This window comes from Festucalex cinctus, chromosome 21 (assembly GCF_051991245.1).
Source record: "Festucalex cinctus isolate MCC-2025b chromosome 21, RoL_Fcin_1.0, whole genome shotgun sequence".
Lineage (NCBI taxonomy): Eukaryota > Metazoa > Chordata > Actinopteri > Syngnathiformes > Syngnathidae > Festucalex > Festucalex cinctus.
Window position 1 is genome coordinate 12,576,584 of NC_135431.1, and position 26,978 is coordinate 12,603,561.

General features: G+C 40.2%; 1 protein-coding gene across 4 annotated transcripts in view; it reads right to left on the bottom strand.

The window, feature by feature from the left end:
* Positions 1-26,978, bottom strand: part of runx2b (RUNX family transcription factor 2b) — a 52,860-nt gene that overhangs the window by 7,069 nt on the left and 18,813 nt on the right. For 3 of the 4 annotated variants that reach the window (XM_077510929.1, XM_077510928.1, XM_077510927.1), the window contains 3 exons: positions 14,136-14,440; positions 12,350-12,506; positions 10,034-10,138 (listed from right to left, as the gene is read on the bottom strand). In XM_077510929.1, coding sequence (XP_077367055.1) covers positions 10,034-10,138; positions 12,350-12,506; positions 14,136-14,378 — 505 coding nt within the window. In that variant the 5' untranslated portion in view covers positions 14,379-14,440. Of the gene's footprint in view, positions 1-10,033; positions 10,139-12,349; positions 12,507-14,135; positions 14,441-15,007; positions 15,145-26,978 lie in introns of those variants that run through there. The other variant, XM_077510930.1, reaches the window with a different exon arrangement.

Below are 26,978 nucleotides of genomic sequence, written 5' to 3' on the forward strand. Positions count from 1 at the left end.
GATCCTTGACATCACATAGTTCTTACATCACATAGCATTAAAGATTCTTAGCATCCCATAGCCTAAAACTAGTTGAAACTTGACCCTCAGTACAAAACAGACACTTGACCTCACACCCAACAGGTCATGAACTCAACTCAAACTTCACCCAGGCGTGACCCCAGACATGAGACAAGACCCAAACATTACTCCTGCATGGCCCGAGTCATGACAAAAGTCAAGTCAAGTCATCTTTATATAGCGCTTTCAAACAGCCTTAGATCCAACTTAAAAGTGACTTATAATAACTCGATATGACTTAATTGGAGCCCCCCCCACCCCCAAAATTCTAGTTTGAGTCTGTTTTCAAGCGCGAGCGATTGAGGATCCTCCAACTGGGAAAGGAAGCCGTCCGCTCGTTAATCCGAGGTCTGCTCGTCAGGTAAATAGAGTTTCTCACGCCACGCCGCCATTATCCCTACGGGAGTCGCGCGCCCTGCCAAAAATATTCTCGCCTCGCTCTCCTCCTGCATTCCTCTGGCAAAGTCTTTGTCACACTTGCGCTTCTCAGAGGCGTAACTTACTGTATCCGACACACTCATACATTCCCAAAATGGACGACGTACTGGTTTTATTTCTAGTCTCAGGTGTGGACTCGCTGGCAAGGACACCGATTTTTGATTTCTTTTGATGCTGAGCAGCTAACAGACAACGGAGGAATTCCCGTCACGCTTTGGCAACACTCCAGCTGGCGCGCTCACAATCGGTAGCGTCACTCGCAATCCAGATGAACCTGCTTACGGGAGTGGGGAGACATTTAAAAACCAAATCACAGTTTGTGTCTTCAAAAGATCATGAGCGGGAAAAAGTTGCTCAGACATGGCACCGGCAAAGCTTGGCTAAGCTGGGCTAGGCTCAAATAGATTTTGCCACATTTTCATCGCGAGTGCAAATTATTCAGAAATGAAAAATGTATTCGCTTTTCAAGATCAAATAGAGCAACGCTGGAGAGTTTGCAAAAAATCAATAAATGAACACCACACCCTAAATACACCATTTACAATTTGACCGTTTATTATGTTTGTCATCTCATTTTAGGTTCTTCCTCAAATAGCGTCATCTGCTTGAAGAGATACCCAGCTGATTGCTGATTATGTCATCCACTCATACCTTGGAAAAAAACAAACAAGTGCCCTGTTTAAACAATGTCTGGGGTCACGCCAGGGTTAGGTTTGAGTTCATGACCTGTTAAGTTTGGGTTCATGACCGTAAGGTCAAGTGTCTGTTTTGAAACGATGTAACCATCTCCTGGCTTCAACTGGAAAAACGCTTATGTGATGTTTCAACTGTTTTTATGCTATGTGATGTCATGAGCTTTGTGATGTCAATCTTTAATCCTTTACTTAGTCACAACCAATCAGATCGATTCACTGTCCGTAGTAGCAGTCTGAGAAGTGTGTGTTTGCCGGATTATTGCCTTCTGTTCATCTGTGTTCATCTGTTCATCTTTCGTAGTTTCTCGCCTTTCAATGTGAATAAATAGTTCAAATCTAATTTGTGTCTGCACTTTGGGATCCAACCTTCAGCACACAACATAAATTGTCAATTTTGTAATTTCCATTAGAGTACTTCCTATGAGAATGTTTAAAGGTTTACAGTATTACCTCAAATAGTGGTCTCTTCTCTAATAGATGCCCAAATTAATTGCTGGTTACGGTGTCCAACTGAAAAAATAAACGCCACACCCTGAATAGACCATTTACAAACTGGCCCAATTCTATAATTTCCAAGTAGATCTATGCTGTTTATTATGTTTATGTAATTTCCAAAGATAATTAAGGCCTTTCATTTGGGAAGAAAATCCCGTAAATTGAGTCACAAGACATTGCATAATCCAAACACCCCCCGACCACGTCTCGTCACACTGATCCCATCATCACATGGCTCTCACATTGTTGCCGCAGGGCTTCTCGTTTCCCCTGTAAAGAGTCGCCGTGCGCATGAATGCTAACAAGTTGCCTTTTAATAACAAACATGGTGCCATGTGACTTAACAACTAACAGATTTCTTAACCTTAAACAACAAACATGATTGCTTGGAAAATAAACACGTGAAGACTGCGCAGAGATAGCGTCAGCTTCCATTACAGCGTTAGCCGCGATATCGTGATGTGTCATTCAAAATCGGCCATTTTTTACAGTACAAGGAAACACGTTGCTTGTTTTTACTTAAGTATCTGTCCTTCTACCGAAGGACAGGGCGTGAGTATTTTTAACCACCTCTACTCGTCGGGTGCACTTCCACCTCCTGAAACGTTTACATGAACACAATTACGCAGTTTTCATGGCTTTACAGAAAGCGTTTTTCTTCTTCTTCTTCCGCGGGGCTCAATTACGCCTTGTACGCTCTGCCAGAGCCGAGCTCATGTCTCAGCTGTTTTATCGGAACTCTGGTCAGGCTGCTGAGCAATGAGCCCGGGGTGTTTCAAAAGAAGCAGGAAAAGGCGCCGGATGATTTCACCCACCGTTGGGGAAAGTCCCCGACATTCCCAGCATCATCATCCCCACCATGAGCAGCAGAGATGGCAAAAGTACTCACAGTCTTTACATGGCTAAAAGTGTATATACACAGTACTTGTGGGGAGAAAAAAAAATGGTAAAAGTGGAGGTCCAGCAGGACCGAGCCCTACCGCGAATAGTAAAAAAGGTAAAAAGGTTTACACAGTACTATAATTGCCTATAGCTGCCACAAGATGGCAGTAAAGGATGACGTGTCTAAATGAAGTTACTCAACTCACTTCAACATGATCCCTTGGTATGTAAGACGCCACCAGGTGGCAGTGAAGCAAATTAAGCAAAACTGTTATTGCTTTGGCCTGCACACAATTGGAAAGATGATTTTTTTTCAGAGAATAACCTACATAATTACATTAAAAACAAAAAAACAGAACAATCATCAAATAGAGAAGCGCAAATATGCGTGAGAACACTGTGATGGAAAATTCCAAACGCTGAAATGTACCTTTAAAACAGCATCATTTCTTCCCGTGTTTTGTTTTTGTTTTGTTTACAAATGACGTGGCAATTGTTTACGCAGTTTTTGTGTCATTTCGCTGACTAAATGGCCAACGGTTAACCAGCTAGTTTTCAGTTGTCACGCGGTGGATTGTACGTTTTTTAAAAAAAATCAGAAAAAGTAAATAGGTAAATAAATAAATAAAAAAAATAAAATTACTGCCATTTATACACGATGCTTATTTTAATAACTATAAACTTACTTGTCTTGAGAAAAAAGGGAAAACAATTTACGCCTTTTTTTTTTTTAACTAAGCGCTAGGTAGCTTTGGTTCGACTTATGCTATCATAACAATTGCTGTTTCTCAATTTCCATTCTTGTCCGTTCTTATGTCGTTATTAGTGTTGTTCCGATACCGATACTGGTATCGGCAGAGGTGCCAATACTGCATAAAAACAGTGGTATCGGTATCGGTGACTACTCACAAGTAACATGCCGATACCATTAATTCCAACGCTAATATAGGATTTTGGATGCAGCATCTTGTGTCTTGCTCGTGCACAACATTCACTCATATATGACATGTTCACTGCATGCCGATCTAAGATATCCTATTGGCCCTTGAATGCTCTGAACCAATGGCTGGACAGCTTTTTCATGTTGAGGAAAAAAAAAACTTAAGTATCGGTATGGTATCGGCCGATACTGCAAAGCTGGGTATCGGTATTGGGATCCAAAAAACGGTATCGGAACAACACTAGTTGTGATTTAGTAAAACGTCGTCAGCCGCAGACCAAGTACTGTTCCAATTGAAAGTCCTGTATAAACCAAAAACGCATGGATGTTTTTCTTGTCAGCTAGCTTAAGCCAATGATGCATCGATTGGATACTTGTGAAAGTTTGACAAGGAAAACATCCCAAGATGCATTTCGTGCTGCGATCACAGAAATACGTCAGAGTATGGGGGGGCAGAGTTAACAATTGTACACAACCGTTCCAGTTTACAAAGAGACTCTCATTCTTAGGAAGAACTTTCCCGCGTACATTCGGTCAATCAAGTACTATTTACATGCCGTCATCTGGGGAGGTTAAAAAAAGTGAATAAAAATTACAGATATGTTTTCAAACATAAGGAGTGAAAGTAAAACATCATCAGAAAATAAATAGTACTTAAAATCTACTTCTGTACAGGAACAAAGTGTTTGTACTTGATTAATTCCCATCACTGGAAAGTGGCAGAGCAGATTAGCGATAGCGCCCTCCCCACCACTTCCTTCCATGCCCCAGCCAGCGGCCGGAAGTGAGGACATATTCGCACCAGATGTGCGGCCACTCGGCGTCCGCGTGCAAACGCTCGCTCACAAGTAGTCGGAAGAACAGTGATCCAAGAGGACTTATTATTATTCCAAGTGAGGCTCTGTGGCGCGCCGGGCTAATCTGATCAAAAGAGAAGCAGGCAGGGAGAATAAAGAAGCTGTGTGATGATAATTAATGGAGGTGGTTTTCCTTTCACGGACAAGGCAACCATTCGTGCTGGGGATTTGCAGTGACAGCCAGGCGAGTTTCGCTTTGCAAACACAAGTTGCTGCTGCTAGCTTAGCTTCGCTCTGCCTTGAGCGTTTTAAAACAAACAGAGAGACTTGTGGGTTTCCTCTTGATTTATACTAAGCTAGGCTAACATTGTGTCACTTCAGTTTAAAGCTCTTTTAGCTTTGCTCATCTTATGGCAGCATTGAGAGTTGGGAAAACAAGCCAGACTTTGTCCAGAATCAAGGAAAATATTTGTGGAGTGGAGAAACTTGTGGTTTCTTGATTTATGCTAAGCTAGGCTAATGGCGCCTTACAGAAACACAAGACTGCAAAAGTTAGCTTAGCAGTGCTTAAACAGATAGTTTATTCAACCCCAGTTGTAAAAACAAGCCTAATTTTAAACAGAGACTTGTGGGTTTTACATTGATTTATGCTAAGCTATGCTAGCATTGTCTAAACTTCACTTAATACTGATTTATGATTTATTTTTTAGTCTGAAATCCTTGAGCTTCACACATGATTGCAGTCTGCTGAATTAATGTCAAAACTATGACAAAGACAAACACTTGTGTGATGTCTTTAACTGGAATTATTTTATACATGTAGACAGTTGAGCTAGTTTTACACTCTGCTTGAAGTCATTTAAGAACACAAGACACCAAAGCTAGCTTAGCTTAGCACCACTCAGCCTTGGGAGCTGCAAAAACAAGCCTGGCTTTGTCCTGTATTGAGCAAAATAAATGTCAAGCAGGAAGACTTGAGGCTTTCCACGTGATTTATGAGGGCTAATGTCGCCTTACGGGAACACAAAATGCCAAATGCTATCATAGCTTAGCAGTGCTTAGCTTTGAGAGTTGGAAAAACAAGGTCGGCTTTGTCCATAATTAAGCAAAATACATTTTACCAGTAAGACTCACAATGTGCCGGTTTAAACATGACCTGTTGACGTGACTAATGGTTAAAGGAGAAAGATTTTTAATCGCACTAAATAGCGGTTAAACACCTCCAAATAATAGTTTGTCAGAGATGCGTGGGCAATTCATTTTCTCAAAACAGCACAACAAAACTTTCAGTTTGGAAGAAATCAAAAACGAGGGAATATTGTACTCAGTTTATTTAAAAATAAATAAATAAATTACAAACTTTGTCACAAAAAAGTAAAAATCATTAAAAAAAAATCTACTTTATTTTTCTTCTTATTTTTTAATGTAGACTTTTCCAATGAAAATGTACTTTTTTTTTTACGATCAAATAAAGCTATTTTTCATAATAAAAAAACAATAATGTATTTTTATTTTTCCTAAAACTACACATTTTTCAATAAAATTTAAACTTTTTACTAACAAATTGGACTTTGCTTTCGCCCTAAAAAAATTACATAATAATTAAATAATTAAAAAAAAAATCCCAAAATTTTTCTCATAATTTTTCAGTAATTTCCAAGACTGTGCAACATGCCATTTTTGGTCATCTTGCTTTTGTCTTTGTTTTTGTCACCACAGTTTTTTTTTTTAATGTAGTAGAACTTTTAGTTCTTGGTATTTTGTATTCCATTGGTCCAATTTTGTACATCTATCCATTGTTTTTGTTCACGGGTGCTAGCCATGTTGCAAAACCATTTCATTTCTATGGTGATGATCTTTTTTTTTTTTTCACTATTGACTTTTCATGTACCTTTGTGTCAGATTAAAGTCTGAGTAAGCGTGTTTTGTGGCGGACTAAGACCTCACTACACGTGTGCGTGGATGTCAATCATCCATGAATTTGCTTCTATTTTAAATTCTGGGGCCTCACAATGACCGATTTCTTTCTTTTCTTTTTTTTTTTTTGACGTCATGAATTATTCCAGTGGATGACTTCCAGGGGGGGGGGGGGGCGGGATGGGGGGAAGTGTGGAGTTCAGTTGGTCTGGAGGCAGGGTGACAGCCAGGCGCCCGTCCGCCGTGGGGGTCTGGTATCAAGGGAAGAGGGATTGGAAGAAATGAGGGCAGATGATAAAACCAGAGATGGAGGGAGGAGAAAGGGGGAAAAAAAGGAGGTGGGGGGAAAAAAGAGGAAGAGGAAAAAGCGAGCGAAAAGGAGCCGTGCTGACTGCGGTGGAACGCTGCCAGGCGTCTGTGTGGTCCGGCCGGGGAAGGGAAAACGCGTGCACACTCACACACTATACACTTTTGTATATTGACGTCCAAGACAGATCCCCAAGGCGATACTATGATTTCACGCAAAAACACATTAGCGATGATTCAGATCGGGAGAGCAGATTTTTCTTTTCCTCACTTTTTCTGAATGATTTCGTGTTGAGCGTTAGGCACCCGCAGACACTCACATGCACGCGCATTCACTCGCTCATTTACTCACTCACTCACTCACTGATTCAGTCGCTTGAGCACATACACACATGTGCGTTTGGCACATCTTCAAGGGGCTTCACGCCTCTGGAAAAGCTTGATGGTTATTTTTGTTTCTTGTTTTTTTTCTTCCTTTGTTCTCAACCTACTCCCTCATTTCATTGCTCTTGATTTTTAGTTGATATGTGACTGACTGACTCCCATTAATTTATCACTGATTTGTTGTTTGGTGACACACAAAAATAAGAAACTAACTACTCTAATGAGACAAGAAATGTATGATAGTCGAGTACCACAATGCAAGAGTCTTGTAAAAATTGTCGCATTCATTTCTAATTTTTTTTCTGTGAAATTGGTTAATTAAAACACATTGATTCATTTTTTAAAATTTGTTTCATTAAATAATTCATTATTAATTGTGAAGAATAAAGAAAATAGTAAAATATTTTTATATATTAAATACAATTACAAATTTGAAAAAGTTTCTTACTAATAAAAACTGTTTTCCATATTTACATACACTGCAAATATCTTGGCAAAGCTGTCAATATTAAATATAATAATACTATCATGTGTAATGAAAAAACTTCTAACGACTAGCCACGTCCTTTTTGACACTATCACAAGAAACATTTACAATTAAAAATTCTAAATGTATCCTACAATTGCTTTTTGATACAATCTAGATGGTATAATTTCAGCAAAATCTTTGATGCTTTCATTGATATTTTTTCCGTCCTACAGCCAATCATAATATTTCAACCCACTGCTCAACATTGAAACATTCGTATTGTAAAATCTGCTCGTTAAACTAATTAATCATTTCCCAAAACAATCACAACCAGTCTTTGTCAGTGTATATGGAAAGTTTTGTGTCCCACAGGGCTCCGTCTTAAATGATCTGCTTTTTCCCCCCTTTCTTAGATCAAACGATTTTCTTTGAATTATCTGGTTAATTTTGATGCAAACGTGCAGCATAAAAGACATTCACGTTATAATGCAGCCAGCAAAAATTACAAAACATTTGTCTTTGGCAAAAAAGGGAATTTCCACAGTATGATTTTGAGTCATGCCGATTGTGAAAGCCTGTTTTTTCCCCTCACATATCAAATAATTGACAAAATTATGTTTTCTACTTTTCCAGGCCTTAGCATTATCTGATCCACATTTCACCCCTTGAAAATTAATTTAGGGAGGGAATTTTCCCCTCCTCCATGAGTAACGTCTTGCTTTTTTTTTTTTTTTTTTTTAACCCCATCAGGACAATAATCGTGTCCAATTCTTGGGAGACTATTTGAGGAAACAGCATTTATTGTCATAAAGTTGTCAGTGAGTCATTACGACACGTCATATCGATAAGTGGATTTTAATGCCTGGCTCTATGTGTGTGTGTGCGTGTGCGTGTGCGTGTGCGTGCGGACGAGCATGTGTGTCTATGTGTGGGGTTTGCAAGTAACCACTAATATGGTTTTCAGAACCGCTGCCTCCTCACCAGACTTGTTAACACTCTGACCTCCACAAAACACACACACGCATGCTTAGCCACAAAGCTAACTTTGTGTGACACCACAATGTTTTGTGTCACCTCTCGTGTGAGCGCACCATCAATTTGATGGACTAACTGAAGATTTGCCAAGAGGAAGTGTGCGCTTTGCCGCTACCGTAACGCACAAGCATACCTGGGCCTGCAAATTGCCACTCCCTGTCACTTCATTAGCCGCAAATGACATTTAATGAGGCATTTCACTAATGACACCATTAACATAGTCACACTCATACAACACGTGTCCTGGGCCACAAATACACACACAAGTCAAAATTTGTATTTTGCGCCTCATTAATACACACTGAATAGCAAAACTGAGAATCAAACAGCAAGACAATTGCCAAAAAATGAGCTCACATCACATCGCAGGTCGTCGGAGGTCAAGGGAAGCTCTGTGCCAACTTACGCAGAAGCAGCTAGCTAGCAACAGCTAACTAGCGTGTCGACGCATGTTGTGGAGTCGCTCCTAAGTCAGTAATCATGGATGAACCATGATGGGAAAAGATGTTGAAGTCATGCTAGATGCTGAGCTAACATAAGAGTGACACAAGGAAATACTTCGTGTACCTTATTTTGGTACCTTTCACCACTTTTGCTGCAAAGCTTTGTTGATATAAATTGCGCTTTGTGGGGTCTTATCTGCTGGCCGCCCCAAAAAACGGCCTAAAAAAGTCATGACGCGCGGCAGCAGATGCACAGGAAATGCTTTTGATCAAACACAGCGAGCAAGTGTGCGTGTGTGTTTGTGAGGGAGTGTGTTCTTGGCAGCGCGAGCAGCAGCAGGAACGCCATCGCCCGCTAACACGAGCGTCCGCCGGCTCCGCTGTGTCCCGGTGCCACATGTGAGCCTTGTTTGTCACATCAGTTATGATTTTTTTTTCTTCATTTTTGTGAATTTCTCAAGGGGCTGGTGAACAGCTGCGTGCCAGACCAGCTGGCACGGACGACTCAACTATAGTAAAGTTTGTTTTTTTTTCACTCTCAACTTCCTGCTCAGTTGTTTTTATACAGCCTATTAAAAGGGGCTGATGCTAGCACTCTTGCTACCCCGGCGTAGCCTGTTGGGAATGTTCCACCTCACTCGCTTGGTAAGCCAGTGTGGGAAAAGCGCTACACAATCTTCCCCGTCTATATCGCGGTTCATTGTTTGGGTCGGTGTCAAGTCATTGTCACCATTAAAATGAATGAAAATGCCATTAACATGTTCCAACCAAAAACAAAACAAAACAAAACAAAAAATTGTATTTTTTAGGGTGGAAAATAGCACTTGATATTAACAAATAAATTGATTATATAGAATTAAACAGTTTGCAGTTTGCTTAATTAATTGCAGCTCCTTCGAGTGTGCATGAGTTGGCCACCAGGGGCAGTATACACAAACGAATGAGTTTCACAACTGCTTAACCCAGTAAGCTACATTAATATTAGTCAAAGAAGACAAAGAATTCAAATTATGTTGCCACTAACATTTGTGCTCATATATTTGTTGCTTAAAGCATCACACCACGCCACAAATGCTACTTGTTGGCCTGTCTCTGGCGTTTCCCATTATGTGTTAGCATTAAGCTAACAAACTTGGAGAGAATGAGAACTACACTGTATCACGTGTACTCACTCCGGGGCTCTCGTGGTCCGTCCACTGTCACTTTGATGGCTCGGTGGTACGTGGCGACTTGTGGCGGGTTGGTGAACACGGTGATGGTCAGCGTGAAGCTCTTGCCTGCGGCGACATGAATGACATCGTCGTCCTCATTACCAAACTTGACACGCCATGCGCCTGAGGGACAACGCGCCGCATTCAATACAAACTGGGGGTTGCGGGGTTTGGCGAGGATTCTTAGTGGACAACGCCGGCTTGTGTGAGAGACTCTCAACTAGAAGAGACACTACGGCCTTATGTGGCCTCTTTACAAGAGTGTGTGGGCTCTTTTAATTGGCACTTCCTCTCCCTAAACACTGAATATGTGCTATGCCACAGTTCGTTTTCTTTTGAAACCCTTTCAGCGATTGTTGCTATTTTTTATTTTTTTTTTAGCAAACACTTTGACAGTGAAAAGAAGTCAATGTACAGCTTTATATAACAGTGTTGATTTATTGTGTCTTTAATAGCTAAACCACTTCCAACGAAAGTGAGTACACCCCTAAGTTAAAATATATGAAATTAAGCACAGTTAGTCATTTTACCTAGCCAGTGTCATGTGACTTAGTGTTATAAGGTCTCAGGTGTGAACTGTGAATAGTGCGCAGGTGTGTAATAGGAATCAATTTCAGTATAAAACAGAAGCACATTTTGCAATTTTAATATTTAATTTTACCAATACAGTATATGCCCAAGAGAAGTTTTATGCTCTGTTTGTATGTTTGAACGAGAAACATTACTAGAACTATAGCCTACAGTTTGTCATTTGCATTTTTATATTTGTTTATTGTTTTGTAAAACTTGAAAACCATAAACAAAATATTGAAAAAAATGACTGGAACATCTATGCTAATTTCCATAAGTCTGTTAATTGCATTTAACATTTTAAGTTAGCATTAAGCTAACAGGCTTTTGTTAGCCAAAACTATATTGTTTTCTTGACCAGTATAGTGTTTAAATAATTAATTATCTTTTTTGTACTAGTTTTTAAGTAAACTTTGTCTGACTGGTAATGACGAATGAACAGCTTGAAACAAACACTTTTGACCTCTTATTTGGAGAACTGTGTGAGCAAGAGCCTTCGTTTAGTTCCCTAAAAGTGATGTTATATATAGTCGCAAATCTCTTCTGAGTGAGAACAGACGCAAAGGAACACATTATAAGATGTGCTTTAATCAGTTTAATTGTGATTTATTAAATGTATAACATAAGACAGGAGTATTTTAAAAAGGGTTTCAATACGAGATCTCGTGGGCTCACTAAAATCCCAACTTTGTGCATGGAAATGTGTGTCAGCAGCAGGAATGCTGTGAATCAGAGGCGCCAGGTCATCAGTAGCGCTATGAAGCCCTGAAAAGGTATGCATCATGTAACCGTGGCGACGAGCCTGGGCCGGGTGGGGGACAGGAAACGGGGGCGGGCCGGGGGTGTGTTAAATGCGGCGACTCATCGCGGCAGCTGTCCACACGCGTGGGCGTCTGCCACGCCGGCTGTAAACATGAGTCCACATGCGACAGGTGTGCGCCGTGTTGGGATGATCAAGTGGACGCATCCGCTGGATCGCCTTCCGATTGCTTCGTTTGCAGTTTAGTGACCGTCTGATTTCAAATCACATTTGTGATTGCTTCCTCAACTTGGCCTTTGCACATGACAGCTCAGATGTTGTAGATTTGAATCCAAAATTTGGACTTCCTGTGTGGAGTTTACTCGCTAAAATCAGGAAGCAGTCTCCTGGAACTAAGTGCAGGTTCCACTGCCACTCTATCAGGTCTAATGATGCTAACGGTTTCCACTTACGCTAAGCTACCTGCGCTATCAATCGTCGCCGTCACGACCCCGATGTGTCATCAGCATCAGCACCCTGCCTCGTCACCGCCGGCCAGGTATTCATTTCAGACACCTCGTAGTCTGATCTCTGGCTCCTATGTCACTTCCTGTCGCCAGATTCTGTGACACGGGTTTCCGCGGCAACAGGCTAAACACTTTGACAACCGGGTCGCCTTGGACCAAAGACAGGCAATGACACTGATGACAAATAACACCTTTGACTACTTTTACATACCATTTCTTCTTCTTCGTGTATTCTTACCCTTCAGATACATATGTGAAGGTTTTACGTTGATTCCAATTAGAATTATTTGGCCTTAGCAGAGGTTTATGCACCTGTGATGGCCTTGTAAGTAGAGGCTTTGAATCGGACGTGTGCTGGGAGTGTGAGAGACCGCTATGTGGTTGCCACGTAAGCGAAGGAGACCACTAATCCTCACCACCTAAGTGTGTGTGTGCGCTCACCTCGGCCACTGCGGCCTACGAAGCGCAGGTCGTTGAAGCGCGCCACCTGGTTCTTCATGACGCCCGAGGCGTTGCGCAACTCGGCCGAGTAGTTCTCGTCGTTGCCCGCCATCACCGTCACCACCGTGCCGTCCGTTATGTCCCCGAGCGCCACCACCTGGTGGCAAAGGCACAAGCTGACTCAGAATTATGCATATACTGTCAAGCAAGAAGAGGTGGAGAAGGTCCCCAACTAACATCCAGTAATAGTTGTTTTCAGAGCGCCAAGGAAATAGTTCTATTCGTTTTGTAGGAGTTGCTACTCGTGTGTGTTACAGTAGAAACCTTAATATCCATGCTAATTTTGTTAGCCTGTTAATGGCATGTCGCGTCATGTTTTTTGTTAAGCTCGCAGACGTTCATTAGACTAAATGATTTGGCTTGGTTGAACATGACGCTGTTTTAATGCATAATGCTTAATTGTCTTGTATGGTGTCAGTTTTGACAAACAAGTCAAAGCAGGAACATTTTGCCTCTTGGAGAACTTTAAGAGAAAGATTGCGAGCAGACGCTAATGGGGGTTTACTAAAAAAAAAAATAAATAAGATGGTTCCTCAGAAAATTATATACCCTAAATAAAATGTCTATATTGTAAAAAAATACATTTTAAAACATATTTTTTAACAATTGTAAGCTAGAAAATAAATATACTAAAAATATTTTTCCAATCCTTTAAAAATAAAATGTATTTGAAAATAAAATACATTCAAAGTAAACAGAGACAATAGACATTTAAAATAATCTACAAGTGACTATTGTAAAAACACTTTTTTAAACTTAAAATATGTCATCTTTTTAGGTCATCAGCAATGCTGAAACGCACCTTTCAGCATGACTGTTTGTGAACCCCCAATGAAAAAAACATTAATTTTTCCACTTTGTGCCATTGTTCCATGAGATAATTGAAGCAAATAAAACATCAGAGGAACTATAAAAACATGTCACCCACAAGAGCTTGTGCAATGTTCTAGTGTAGACGTCCACCAAAGCCAAACAACACAAATAACACCTCCTGACACAAATATTGAAATGTTTCTTTTCATCAGCTGCACCTTTCTCCAGTTCTACACCAATTGCTATGCGCTTTGAGTACACCAAATATGGCAGCAGGCCAACTTCCTTACAGAAGTAATTATACAGTCAAAACACACGTGTTTTAATTTCATAACAAGAAAAAAAAAAAAAGAAAAAAAAAAGGCCTCACTTAGATTCTCATTAAGATTCCTGGAATGAGATTAAAAAAAAATGCCTCAGCAGCTGCTAAAACTACTCAGACAGCAATAAAAGTGCTTGTTCAAAAAAAAGAAAAAAAAAAAAACCTTTTGTGTTTGTTTTGTAGCCAAGCAACACATTTCAACACACTTTGACAGAGTTTGATCCATCTTTTATATCCCTGAAAAGAGGCTTTCATATGAAGAATCACGACAGCAGTAAGTTTTAAATGCGTTTATAATGAAAAACAACACAGCAGTTATTTTTAACGTGTTTTAAAAGTAGTACTTGAATGACATTTTTAAGACGATAAGTGACAAAATGATAAAACGAGCCGTTTTATCATTAGGTCTAATATATCAAAAGGTAAAAATAAAATGTACAAGAAGTTAATTTCAGAATTTGCTTAGGTTACTGTGTTAAAATGACAACTTAAGCAGTATGTGCAAAAAAAAAAAAAAGGAGTTCAAAAACTGTAGATAAAATTAATGAAATTATACTTAATAAAAAAATATATATATTAATTTGGACTCACCTTGAAAGCGACCGGCAGAGTCTTGTTACATCTCCAGTGCGACGGCAACACGGAGCACAAAAAGTTGGGGCTGTCGGTGCGCACCAGCTCGGCCGGGTGGTCGGCGATGATCTCCGCCATGCTGCGGTTCTCGTGGGCGCGGAGCCGGGGCACCACCGCCGCCGCCGAAGCCGCATCCGCCTGCCCGCCGGGACCGCCGCCGCCGCCGCCGCCGCCGGGACCCGGGGAGCTCACGTCCGTCATCTTGCCCGCGAGCTGCTGCAGGCTGCTGGACGGCGGGCTGAACCTCCGGCTGGCGCTCGGGTCTACGGGGATGCGCATCACACACAACGGGGGACGATTAAAACTCGATTAATTAAATCGCCTACAAACGGAACCAAAAAGAAAAGTGGGGTCGCGATCCTTCCTCGGGAGCACCGCGAGTGGGAAAGCCTCCTTTCTCCCGGGCAGGAGGAGGAAAACCACGCGTGGGGAGTGTGAGAAAAAGGAGGAGGTCGTGGTGGTGAGGGTGGTGGTCTCTGCGGCTTCTTAAAAAGTCCGCGCGCCACCACGCATGTGCGGCTATAAATAACTTCAAATGGACGTCCACGCGTGGGGGGCTTAAAAATGTCTCGGCAGCTTCCAGGTGCGTTACAGACAAACTTGAAAGAGTTGGCAGGTATGATTCACGTGCCGAATTACTCCCTTACCAAATTAAATTATGTTTTTAAAAACAATGACTCTAATTTTCTCCCTCTCTACCGTGCATGGAGGAGATAGACTTAATTCGTCGTACATGCGCCGGGATTTCCCGTCCGCCCCCGCCAGTGATCAAATAGCTGCTACATAACTTGAGGGGGCGTCACGCCTCTCGCACACATGCGTGTACGTACCCGCATGGTCCACGGAGACGACGACCGCAAAAAAGTCATGAGAGCGTGAAAAGTGTTGCGTTCGCGGAGGGCGTCCTCGAAGCACGTGTGCTGTGTTCACGGAGCGTCGACACTTTGCGTGGGTTACTGCAGCGACTCGAGCCTGTTGCGTTCACGGAGCGTCCTCAGTGAGTGCGCGTTCTCGGAGTCTCAAGTGTGCAAGCGTGTGTTGCGTTCACGGGGCAACTCAAGCGTGTTGCGTTCAAAGACAGTCCAAGCGCGTGTTGCGTTCATGGCTCGTAACCGACTAAATACTCTAAAAATGTCCCCGAAGTAAACACTCGAGAAAAAAAAACGCATCAAGAATAACAGTTACTATAACGTCACTTAAGTAGACTATTACTAATTTAAAATGGTAACTTTTGTCATTTTCATACGAAGCAATTAATTACATGTGATGAATTACCTTTACCACCAATTCACTGAAATATTTTACCCCCCAAAAAAATCAGAAAATGGATGGATGGATGGATGATAATAATAATAATAATAAAAATAATAATAAATTATTATTTAAAAAACAAACAGTGTATACTTTACTATTACTTGTAGTACTATAACATTTGCATTACTGAACTGCTACTTTCCACTACTCAATATGCACAGAAAGGAATCTGATTCTTCTCCCATCTGGTGGGTAAAAGCATACAAAAAAAAAAAAAAAAAAAAAAAAAAAAAAAAAGAAACAAAAAACAAACATATATGATTGCCATGTAAAAAAAATCAGGTGAAAAAAATACATATTACCAAAACAACAAAAATCACTAAAGCTTAGTTGCTCCAAAATATTATCTAAATAAGTACTTAAAAAAAATAAAAATAAAAAAATAAATAAAAAAAAGCTATATGGTCCTGAACAAAAACACGCAATACATTAAACAGTATACCAAAAAAGTGAAGTAAAGTTCGTCTTATCCAAAAATAATAGTGTTTTTCCCCCTATAAAACTACAAAGTTGTGTCATTTGTCAAATGAAATATGTATACAGGGTAATACTTGTGTCTACTGTAGGGGGCATCATTGACCCTCTGTGAGACTCTCATTCATTCTCACCCATTTGCCCAACCCCCTGATTAGACATCAGACTCCAGTCAGTCTCTTGGCTACAACATCAGACACACAAACGTGTGTGTGCGTGTGATGCCACTGCTGCTTTTCCACTGCACTCAACCAACTTTTATTGCATGCTAGCGCTTTGATTCCTTTCAAAATAAGAGCTCCACGTCAGGCATCTTGAAGGTTGATTAAGATTAGAAAATATTTTATTGCGCCTTATGGAAAACACATATAGTAGACGGGGTGTGCGTGTGCATGCGTGTGTGTGTGTAAATCCCAGTTGAAGTATACCGTACTGTAGAATTAACACATATACTGTAGAGGATTAAACACTCAACAACAAAACATCATTCGTCGAGTTCTGGTTTAATGCTATCATAATAAAGCTGCTGTTTTAAGCAAGTCAAGTTAACGGATATTAGCATGGATGTGTTAATTATAAACCATCTGACAATTAGGGCTGGGTATTGCCGTCAACCTCACGATACGATACGTATCACGATACAGGGGCCACGATCCGATACGTATTGTGATACTTATGTATCCCAAATAAGACATTTTATTTTGTTTTTTTAAACAAAATATAAGAAAATTGGTACACTGAGACACGTGCCATGTTAAGTTTATAAATGAATAAATGTTGATATTCGTCCTCTTCTTTAATTTTTCTTATTTAAGACACAGTGTCCAATCACTGGTGAGCTATTTTTGCATTAATTGAAGGCAATTAACTTCAAAGACGCTGCTGGTTTTTATTTTGAGGTACCATGCAAGCTGCAAGGCAAACGTTAACTGCCTATTTAAAGTTAACAAGCAATATTGAATCTGACGCCTGCGTATCGATACGTGTATTGTAATGAGGCCCGCAACGATATATTGCCGTATCGATTTTTTTAATACACTCCCACAGACAACTGTTACTATAACAAACAAGGAGCATCAACACATATATACAGAGCACACAACAATACGCACAGGCATATATTCTCTGTGGGAATAACAAATATCACTAGAGCTAAAGGGCGTTGGGGACCTTATCTACCTCTTCTTCTACTCCATTGCATGTGATCCAGTAGACCTCATTGCTGCCCAGCATGTTGAAGGACCAACATGGCACTAACTAGAATAAAGAGACTCTAAATTGAAAGACTATATTGTAAAAATCCCAAGACTAGCAATATAACAGGAATCTTGAGCGGCGTTATACTTCAAAAAGTCTGAAAGCACTGACACGCATCTGGCACGTCGTCAAGCGGACGGTTGGGTTACATTTCCCCCTCCACGAGCCCGGCGCGGCGGGAATATGCTTCATTTTGTCCCGACGTTCCCAAATATCAGCTCACGGTTCACAGAAGGATGCACGAGTCGTCGGAATTATATCTGGAATAGAGATAAAGTCCAGGCCTGAATTGGGAGCCACGCAGAGTTTTAGTAGACTCAAGTGACACACACACAAAAAAAAAAAAAAAAGTTGACATAGCAGCATCAAAATTAAAAAGTAGTCCATAAAGTATTGGTTGAAAAAAAAAAAAAAAAAGTAATATTTTAATGTGGTATTTTCACATCACGACAGTGTACAAGTTACAAAATGAAGTTCCTTCACCACATTCACTAAAATACGCAACTAAAATTTGAATTAAATTAAAATCCAGCCAGTAATCATTAAGTGCAAGCAATACTTCAAAGTTACATTTATAATTTTGAAAGTAAACAATGGCATTACTACTTCTACTAGAATGTCAACAAAAACTGTACAAAAAATAGCACAACAGCCATTAATGTATTAAATGCTGGCAACAAAAGTGACATCACCCCTAAATGAAAATGTCAACACTGGGCTTAACTATCTATTTTCCCTGACTCATTAAGTTAAAAGGTCTCGGGTGTGAAAAGGGAGCAGGTGTGTTATATTTGGTGATTTTACTCTCAAACTGATGATGAGACTTGAAGGTCAAGTAAATTTACATTTATAGTATAAGATGCACATTGACGACTTTCCATTGTTAGCATTGTCCCATTTCAAGATAGAATAAATTCTAATGACGTAAACATACAATGTCAGTGACATATATTGTATGTCCATGCTCTGGCAATACAACTAGGACACAGTGCTGACTCAGCAAACCTATGTTGTGTAAAAAGCAGTGGACAGTAACAAAATCATTGATTTTTTTTAACAATAAAGCAAACATCACCATATCCTACTCTAGAATGTGAGGTATTTGGGGATTCCTTATATCTGACAAACTGTCATTTCTCAACGGCGTTCCGAGCGCTCGCTTTTCTCGTCTTGTCCGTTTTGCGGTAGCAGCGAAGAAGCGCGCCGCTCAGCATGGGTTCATGATGTATGGGAATATTGGAATTCCGCCAACCGGCTTTCTGTGACGTCGACGTACTGTTGAGATATCACTCATGTCCGTAAACGTTTCTGTACCCATTCCAACTTGGAGCTGCTTCAAACCACAACTATGTCCTTCCACCCATGTCTATAGCATCCACAGATAACTACAATTTAGAGATAACGGCTTGTCATTATAAAATAGACATATGTATATCCGTTAATGGCAGTGAATGAGTTAAGTCAATTCCGTTCCCATTGACGTGTATATCCGTCAGTGGCAGTGAATGAGTTAATTACTTTTTTAGTTCAATAAACGTCTGAAAGTACATTGTGACTGTGGCTCTCTATTTTTTACTTCATTTGAGTGATCTCAAAGTGCCGTTGGACTATGGTACCAAACATTGAATGCGCAACAGAGGCCTGGCCTGTTTTTTGTTTTGTTTTTTTTAACCAGCGTCATCAGCAAGGAGGGGAAAAGACGGGCGGATTAAGGCTCCATTTCACAGCGGTGCATTTTTCAAGACCCTTAATTACGGCTTCTTGGAGAAGGCCGCCGACGAGGCTTTCGGCTAGCGAAGAGATGTTTCCACGTCGGAGAAGACGCCTGCAAGCCCCGCCAGGTCCGGGATGCAGCCAAAGGAGCCAATCAGCGGGATAAAAGCGGGACGGGAAAGGCCGCCCCGGGAGCGAGGCTGGCACCGGAGATGGCTGACCTGCTCGAGGACAACACTTGACGAGGGCCGGTAACCTTACTCTGGGTGACCTCATGGCGGTCCGGATCACAGCTAAGCCTGTAATTAATGTTTCTCACCCGGCTCATGACATCAGCGTAAGGGTCGCTAATATTCCGCTCAACCTCTTCAGAGCGTACAGTGAACCCTTAAATTATCAGTGAAAATGTGATACGTTTTAACTCATTCACTCGCAGCCATTTTCACTGACGCAACCCCCTTCGCCCCCGGCTGTTTTACTGGATTTTGACTGATTTTGCAAGGCCCACAGATATTGTGTTCTATTGCTATAAAAACATGGAATCTACGTAAAGAAAGATTAGAGTATCTTCTTTCATCAGGAAAAAAAGTATATTTGTATCTGTTTCCGTTTTGAAGCAATTAACATTAGAATATAACTAAGTTTTATTATTATTCATAAACCTTTTGAAAACACTGGGAAAAAAAGCTTGTTGCAACATGGCCCTGGCTGATCACTTATACTCTGCTGCCACCTGCTGGCAGGTTTGTGTAATAACTACCACTGCTTAAAACGACCTCTTCAGATCAGAGGCTGCATCAAAGCCTTCTGTATACAAAAAATAAAAAAAATACTTGCTCGCAGTTCTCCAAAATGGGACAAAGCGTGTTTAACAAAAGAGCATTAAACATTGTACATCTGAACACCAAAATGACCAATCAAACCATGTAATTTCATCGACAGAAAGTCCGCTAGCTAACAGAAATGGACACAGATGTTAAGGTAATCATAAACCTTCAAGCAAATGCCAATTTACCATACAAACAGAGCAGATGCATGTCGCCTCTGTGCTCTGTGGGAGCAACAATTACGTATTACTGTTCGGGGCAACGGAGTATCAGTTGAAAACTGTGTAAAAGGAATGAGACGGAAATGTGGAGTGGGCGGCCTCTCGTAGCGATGGCGGTAAAGGCGGCAAGGCACGGGGGAGTCAGGGAGACGGTGGGGGTATGAGGACAATTTCCTCTGGGCTCTTACTGCTCTGACTGTCTGCCGCCTAGCGCCTTCACGGAGGTCCCTAATTGACATCACTTGTAGGCAAAAAATAGGCACCAGAGAGGAACTTCTGTGGGCTGGCAGAGAAAATAAAGCGGCGAGACCTGAGACGGTTAAAAGACTCCCAAGGACACATGTGAGGGGGCGACATGTTTCCACCGAGACGAGATGTGCAACACAGCTCAATTCAGTCACAATAGTATGGATGGGATTGGTTAATCCTGGTCTGTCTTATTGTCAAATACACCTGGCTTATTGTACTTGTGAAGATTTTTCAGGTATTTGCAAAATAAATCTGACAGTAAGTCCTCCTTGCCACTAGTAGGCGCTATACTGTGGCAGTTTGACAAATTGTCAAACCATCATTTGCGTCAGAAAGGTTTTATTTGTCTACTTTGGTTCACCATCCTCACCTTCTACATCTGTAGCATCTGTGACTTTGAATGTGTGGCAGGGGACTGGTCTGTTGAGTGGAGAGTTGTCTCGGAAGTGCTCAAGCTGTTAAGTGGCTAAATATTTGGATTTTGTATTGAACATTTATGTTTGTTTTAAAAATCAAATGTGGCCTTTGTGATCAAAAGTTTTCCCGGTCCTGGGCTATAGTGAACCCGAACAAAAGCATGCTGAAACATGGGACGGGATAGTTTTGATCTTCGGGCCTGTTCACATTGGAAACGGCCACTAATGTGTTGTGGGTGTTTCTGTGCGGGTATGGTTTGTTGATGGGGTGACAGTGCCTGGGTTGGCGGCCAAGAACATGCCAAAAAAGAAGACGGGATTTCAACTTTTCCGCTTTTGCATGCAACCAAATATCTTAACAGGCTTGAGGCGTTTTGGCCCGTGTTGCTCTCTATGCGGCCTTTGTGTCACTCGCTATACTATTATTAGCCCTTCACTTCAGCTCAGCCACGCCAGCCATCAAATTCTACCCGGAGCTGCCACACTGTGTCTCCAAGGTTTTCTGCGTTTCCCTTCCATCACTCAATCAGAACCAATCCTGCTACAGTGAACCACCATTTTATTTATCTCTGGGCGCACACCCACACACCTGTGATAGGTGAACATCTGCAATACAGGGGCTGAATTTAACTGAACTAACACTTTCATTTTTTTTTTCAAAACACTTTTTAAAGCTGTCAAGAAATAGGACTTTGAGGAAAAGAAAAAAGACAAATACTTTACAATGTCATTTTGGGAATGCTGAAGCATTCCCCCGTAAGTTATTGTGATTTTTATTCTCCACACATTTTCGCCGCGTAACAACTCCCACATAATACTTCCAATTTACACTGTTCAAATTTCTAGCTTCAAAAATTCACGCCTCCCGGTGTATATATATCGTCTGATTCCACATCAGTATTTGCACAATTTTACGTTTAATATATAATTTTTCCCCATTCATATTCAATGGGACAGACATTTAACTTTTCACGCCCACTTCCATACATATAACTTATCATCATTACCAGGTGTCTGATACTGCTAGGTGGCACAGTTGGTAAAGTGCATTGTCCAGTAACCAGGAGGTCATAATTTCATAATGTATCTCTCAATTTACTTCATAAGCATTCCACATGCATTCAAAATCTTAGCATTCAGCTTTGATCCTTCCCACCCAATTTCTCCAGAAATTGCACTTAGTCTAGTTTTTGGAGAGATAGTGATCGAACACCGAGTAATTGACACCAAATGGCTATAATTGCCAATAAGATGCCAAAAGATGGCGGTAAAACATTTCTTTTGTCTCAATTAATCTCCATAACTCACTTCAAGGTAGTTTCCAGGAACCAAGGTGCCAAAAGATATCATCAAAATAATAGTTTGTTTTGGCTTGAGCACAAAAACAGATATGAAAGGCTAATTTCTGGGTGGTTGGGGAAAAAAAAAAAAAAAACGCAAAGAGTAAAATCGAGAAATGCCGAACCGCAAATATGCAGGTTTCACTGTATACATTAAAAAGTGTAACCAAAACGTCATCAAACAAACCTCCAGTAGCTTAATGCTAACATACAATGTGAAATCCATAGACAGGCTAACAAAAATTAGCACAAATAAATGCAGAAATGTAAATATAACACCAAAAAACTAATACTGGAGATTAGACTTTTTTTTCCCCCATTTTGTTTTGCTAAAAAATAAAGTGTTTAAAAAACTGATAAAGCGGACGCACAAACGATCGACCATGATATAGCTGTACTGAATTAATCCGACGACAAGCCCTCCACCCTCCTCCTCCTCCTCAAGGATTAGCTCGAGGGGAAATGCAGCGTATCGAGGAGCGCAACGAAAACCCTGGTAAGAAGCGTTGTTCTTGGACGGCGGGCCTCCAAAGGTGCTAAAGACAATACAGACGCTCGTTCCGGGCCAACATTCCGCTTGACACTTTCCCCCCCCTTTCCGCTCCTCCGTGCGTTTCGGCCGGCCCCGCTTCCTCTCCACGCACGAGTATCCAAATATTGTGAGTACATCAGCAAAGACACGCTGTTCTCGTGTTATCCGAACTGGCGTTTCATTGGGCGAGGTAAAACTAACAGCGGATTTATCGGCCGCCGGTTCTCCCGCGTCGATCTCGGCGCCGTTCTGTCACGAGCGGGGATGATTGATGCGACGGCGGGTGATTAACGAGGCCCGGGCGAGGGGGATACGGCGACCGCGGGGACGCGCAGCGCCGCTCGTCGGGGAGCTATCGGTTATCACGTCCGCTTCCAGGTTGAGGGAACGGAGCGGAGGATAGAAAAAACAGAAAGAATGATGGGTTGAGTTTTTCCTTTTTAACACCGAAATCTTGAGAGTAGAACGTATTCGAAACGTGCAGCCTAAACCTGACCTGTTTGTCTTCATTTTAATGGCAATCACTCATTTATTTCACTGGCAGAAAGAGAAGACCTGTCAAAAAGGATCACAATCAAAATCAGATAAACAGGAAATAATAATAATAGATTTTTGAGGGTTTGGATCTCTCAATGACATTCCGGCCGAGAGCCACACCGCAACGCTGAACTCCGCAACCTGGCCCGGCAGTTTTCATGCTAACGCTTGAGTACACGAGTAATTTTGGTCTGGACCAAGTGTGAAAATGGCCTGAAGCCACATTTCCACCAAGTGGTCCAGTTCACTTTGCCAGGGTTCACACGGGCAAATCCTGACCTGATCCTGATTCTAGATTGCATTTGAGCTAAGTCTTACCAGAAAACGCAACAAAGAAGTAAAACATGACGTGCTGCGTGAAATTCTTGGAAAACGTCTGACAGTGAATAAGTTCATTACACTTCATCCTTTCACACAAAGAAACGGCCGTAAAAAAAGTAGCACTACGGCGCTGGTCTCTTTTCACATAACATTCCCGGCGGCTGTGCTCCGACGCCAGCGAGTCCCAGCGGGAAAATCATTGTCAAACTTTGCGCCTCTCAAACATTTCACGCTGTTGTATGATGGCAGCGTCTTCGGCGGGATGCGGTCGCGAGCTGACACTCAAATTGCGCGCGTGAAATACGACCGGCATTAAATCTCCCAAGCTGGATTTTTTTTATGACCTCGTAGATCACGCGTAAAATCTCAGGAGAAACAGGAGGGGGGCGGGGAGGGTTCCCGTGTACGGTCGTCGCTCACCGACAGACAATTAAAGCATCCATCTTGTCTTTTAAACAATGCTAGTCAAATGCCTGACTTCCTGCCAAACGACTTTCAGGCGACAAGCACACTAAAGAAAATGAGCAGTAATGCCAAATCAAGATTGAAATTTTGAAACTAAAATAGTTTCATTTTTTTCTTTACAGATTCAGTTCATTAAGTCTTTTTTTTTTTTTTTTTAAACTTACTTTTTAAAAATACAAAGGTTATTCTTGTATCCCTTTTGTGGCTTCTACATGTAACAGATTAATTTTTCACATTAAAAAAAAAAAAGGAAGACAAAAATTCAAATTAAAAAAATTAATTCATTTTACCATTTACAGTATTTGAAATTTTGTAATTGCTGTTTGATATATGCACAGATTTAAAAAAAAAAAAAAAAAAAAAGTAAAAAAAAAGCCCAGTATTTATTTTATTTTTGTAATTCTTTTGACATTTTCAATCACATTGTATTTATTTATTTAAAATATATATATATATATTGTTTTTTTAATTGATCAATGCATTTCAAATTTTCACCTTAAACTTGTAATACGTATTTTAAGTTTTATCATTTTTCTACTGCATTTTATTAATTGTTTTATTTTAATTGATTTTCAATTAAAATAATACACGAAATAAATGTTAATTAAAAAATGTTTTTCAAATTGAATTCAAATTTGAATTCTCTCATTGTTAATCTTGTATTTTTTTCTGGCATTTATTAACTATCAATGTGGAAAATATTTTCCATTTTGTAAGTCCTTTATTTGAAATATTCATTTATCAGTACAATAATTTCATAATTTGTACTTTTTAAAGGCATTTAATTTAGTTTATTTGAACTTTATAAACTTTTTAAATTGACCTTTTTTGGATTCTTTCTTAATTTGGCATCAGAACATCATAGCACATATTACAGTATTATTCTTGTTATTGATATTATTGTTATTAACACATGACGTAATGCATACATATTTTGAGGAACCGCAACCACAGGCGAGCGAACATTCGTCTCTGACATGGATATTTTGACGGCCATTTTGTAGTGGAAATGCGGTCAGAAGGAAGAAGGTATCCATCATTCTTTGCGCCAGAGGATGTTCTTTTCTCAAAAAAAATAATCACAGAAAATTATAGTTTATCACTGCCAGAAGCTGTAAAAAAAAATAAAAAATAAAAAAATAAAAAACCGCAGTCAGTACTTTCACGCTCCACACTCACTGAACACAACATTCGGTATACCGGCTGTATCATAATATTCTGCTTGACTCTTTCTATAAAATAATTGGCTATCGTGAGCATTAGACTGTTCCTCTGACAAAATGTTGATGTAATGGAATTTGTGGAAAAAAAATTTGTCAGTATTTGATTTATTCTATTTATTCTATTTCTGAGAGTGGGTGGTTAGGAAAATATTCGGTATGTGGTAGTTGCATTTTGAAATTCAGTACATTAATGCTTAGCTTTTCTAAGGTCGCGTTGATGAATTTTAAGACCTCTCCCTCAATAAAAAATAAAATAAAAAAAGGGTGAAATTTTGAATATCATGCAATTCAAGGATATTTTGCAAAAATACTTCTTATATAAAGCAAGAAGTAAAATTTAAGACATTAAGGCCAATTATTTCAAATTGAAGACCTCCCTTTCAGTAAATCAAAATCATGCGCTGGGCAATGTAGCATTTTGCAATATATTTGAGAGACAGCAGGGTGAAGGAAGCCAAAACATTTTTCAGAATTATTTTTGATAGACAGCTAATTTTGGACAGATACAATAAAGACCCTTTTAAACGCTAACTGAATCATATTTAGGACCTTCCCTTCAGGAAAAAAAGCGCAAAATTGAAATTCAGTAGAAAACAATATAGTTTTGCGAGATAGAGACAAAATCAAAAGTCTGCATTAAAATATCTCACTGTTGGATGTGCTCTTTATATTACCTGTACTTGGCTGTGTTGCATTTTAAAATTTTCGACATCAACATAAGTCCTGCCTGTTTTTCATAAATAAGCAAAAATCTCCATTTGCATCAGACGTGTCAGCAAAACAAAATCGCTCCAGACAACAAATGTGACAGAAAAACAGGACGGGGGTGGCGGGAGAGGAACGACGTTTAACTTTGAATCGGCGCAGTCGCTCGACGCGGCATCTTAAATTTCCATCAAAAGCGTCTGTCACTCTGATCAAATATTCCCGCCTCCTGCACCTTTTGCTCGTTCAGCATCAGGAGAGGGAAAAAAGGGAGACAGACCTACTTCCTGTCGGGAGCGGCGCAACAGTTGAGGCAGCGAATAAAAAGAGCAGACAAACAAAGCCGACTTCAGACGACTGTAGTGACGGCGAACAGCGGCGATGTCGCAAAAAGCCAAAGATACGGCGGAAATGTGACAAAGGGGGAAGAAAGAACGTCTGATGTTTGCAAAGTTGCCCGGCAAGCAGAAAAGGCACAAAACTTCAACATTTTATTGATGCAAACTTTGACAACATTTGACAGCATTTAATACCAGACAAGGCTGCGTTTTTAAATTTTAAGACCTCGCCTTCATTGAATGAAGGTTATGTTGATATAATATTAATTTTAAAAAATCTATTGAACACGTATGCACATCTGATTTTCATATATAGATATTTTTGATATGTTAATCTGAAAGTATGATATTCAGTTTTCAATATTATTGTTACGTTAAACTTTTGCTACAACTTCCACTCAGTAATGACAATGCATGTTTTCAACTGTCATTGACACGTTATAATAACAGACTTGCGCAAAACGATGAGCGATGTACTGTCGCATTTATAAATGACGGGAATTATGACGTAATTGCAAAGAAGTTTATTTGGGGTAATTAAAAAATCTGAAATGTCCTTGTAGATGCCAATGCTCATTTTTTTTTCACCATCTGCGGCTGACGAAATATTTGGAACACTTCTTGGTGAGACCGCAAGACCAAATGAAATAATCATCACACTGATTTTTCTATGTGAACATTTAATACCATCTTGGTCTTCTTTATGGAATCTGATATCATCCAAATATGGCAAAAGTCAAACCTCCCGCAGGGCGTGAACATTATTTGCAATTTGTGAAACATTTATTACATCGTTTAAAAAATTGATCTTAAAAACCAAGTCGCTAATATACAATTGTGTAAACTGTCTTTCATCTTTAAAGCTCTAA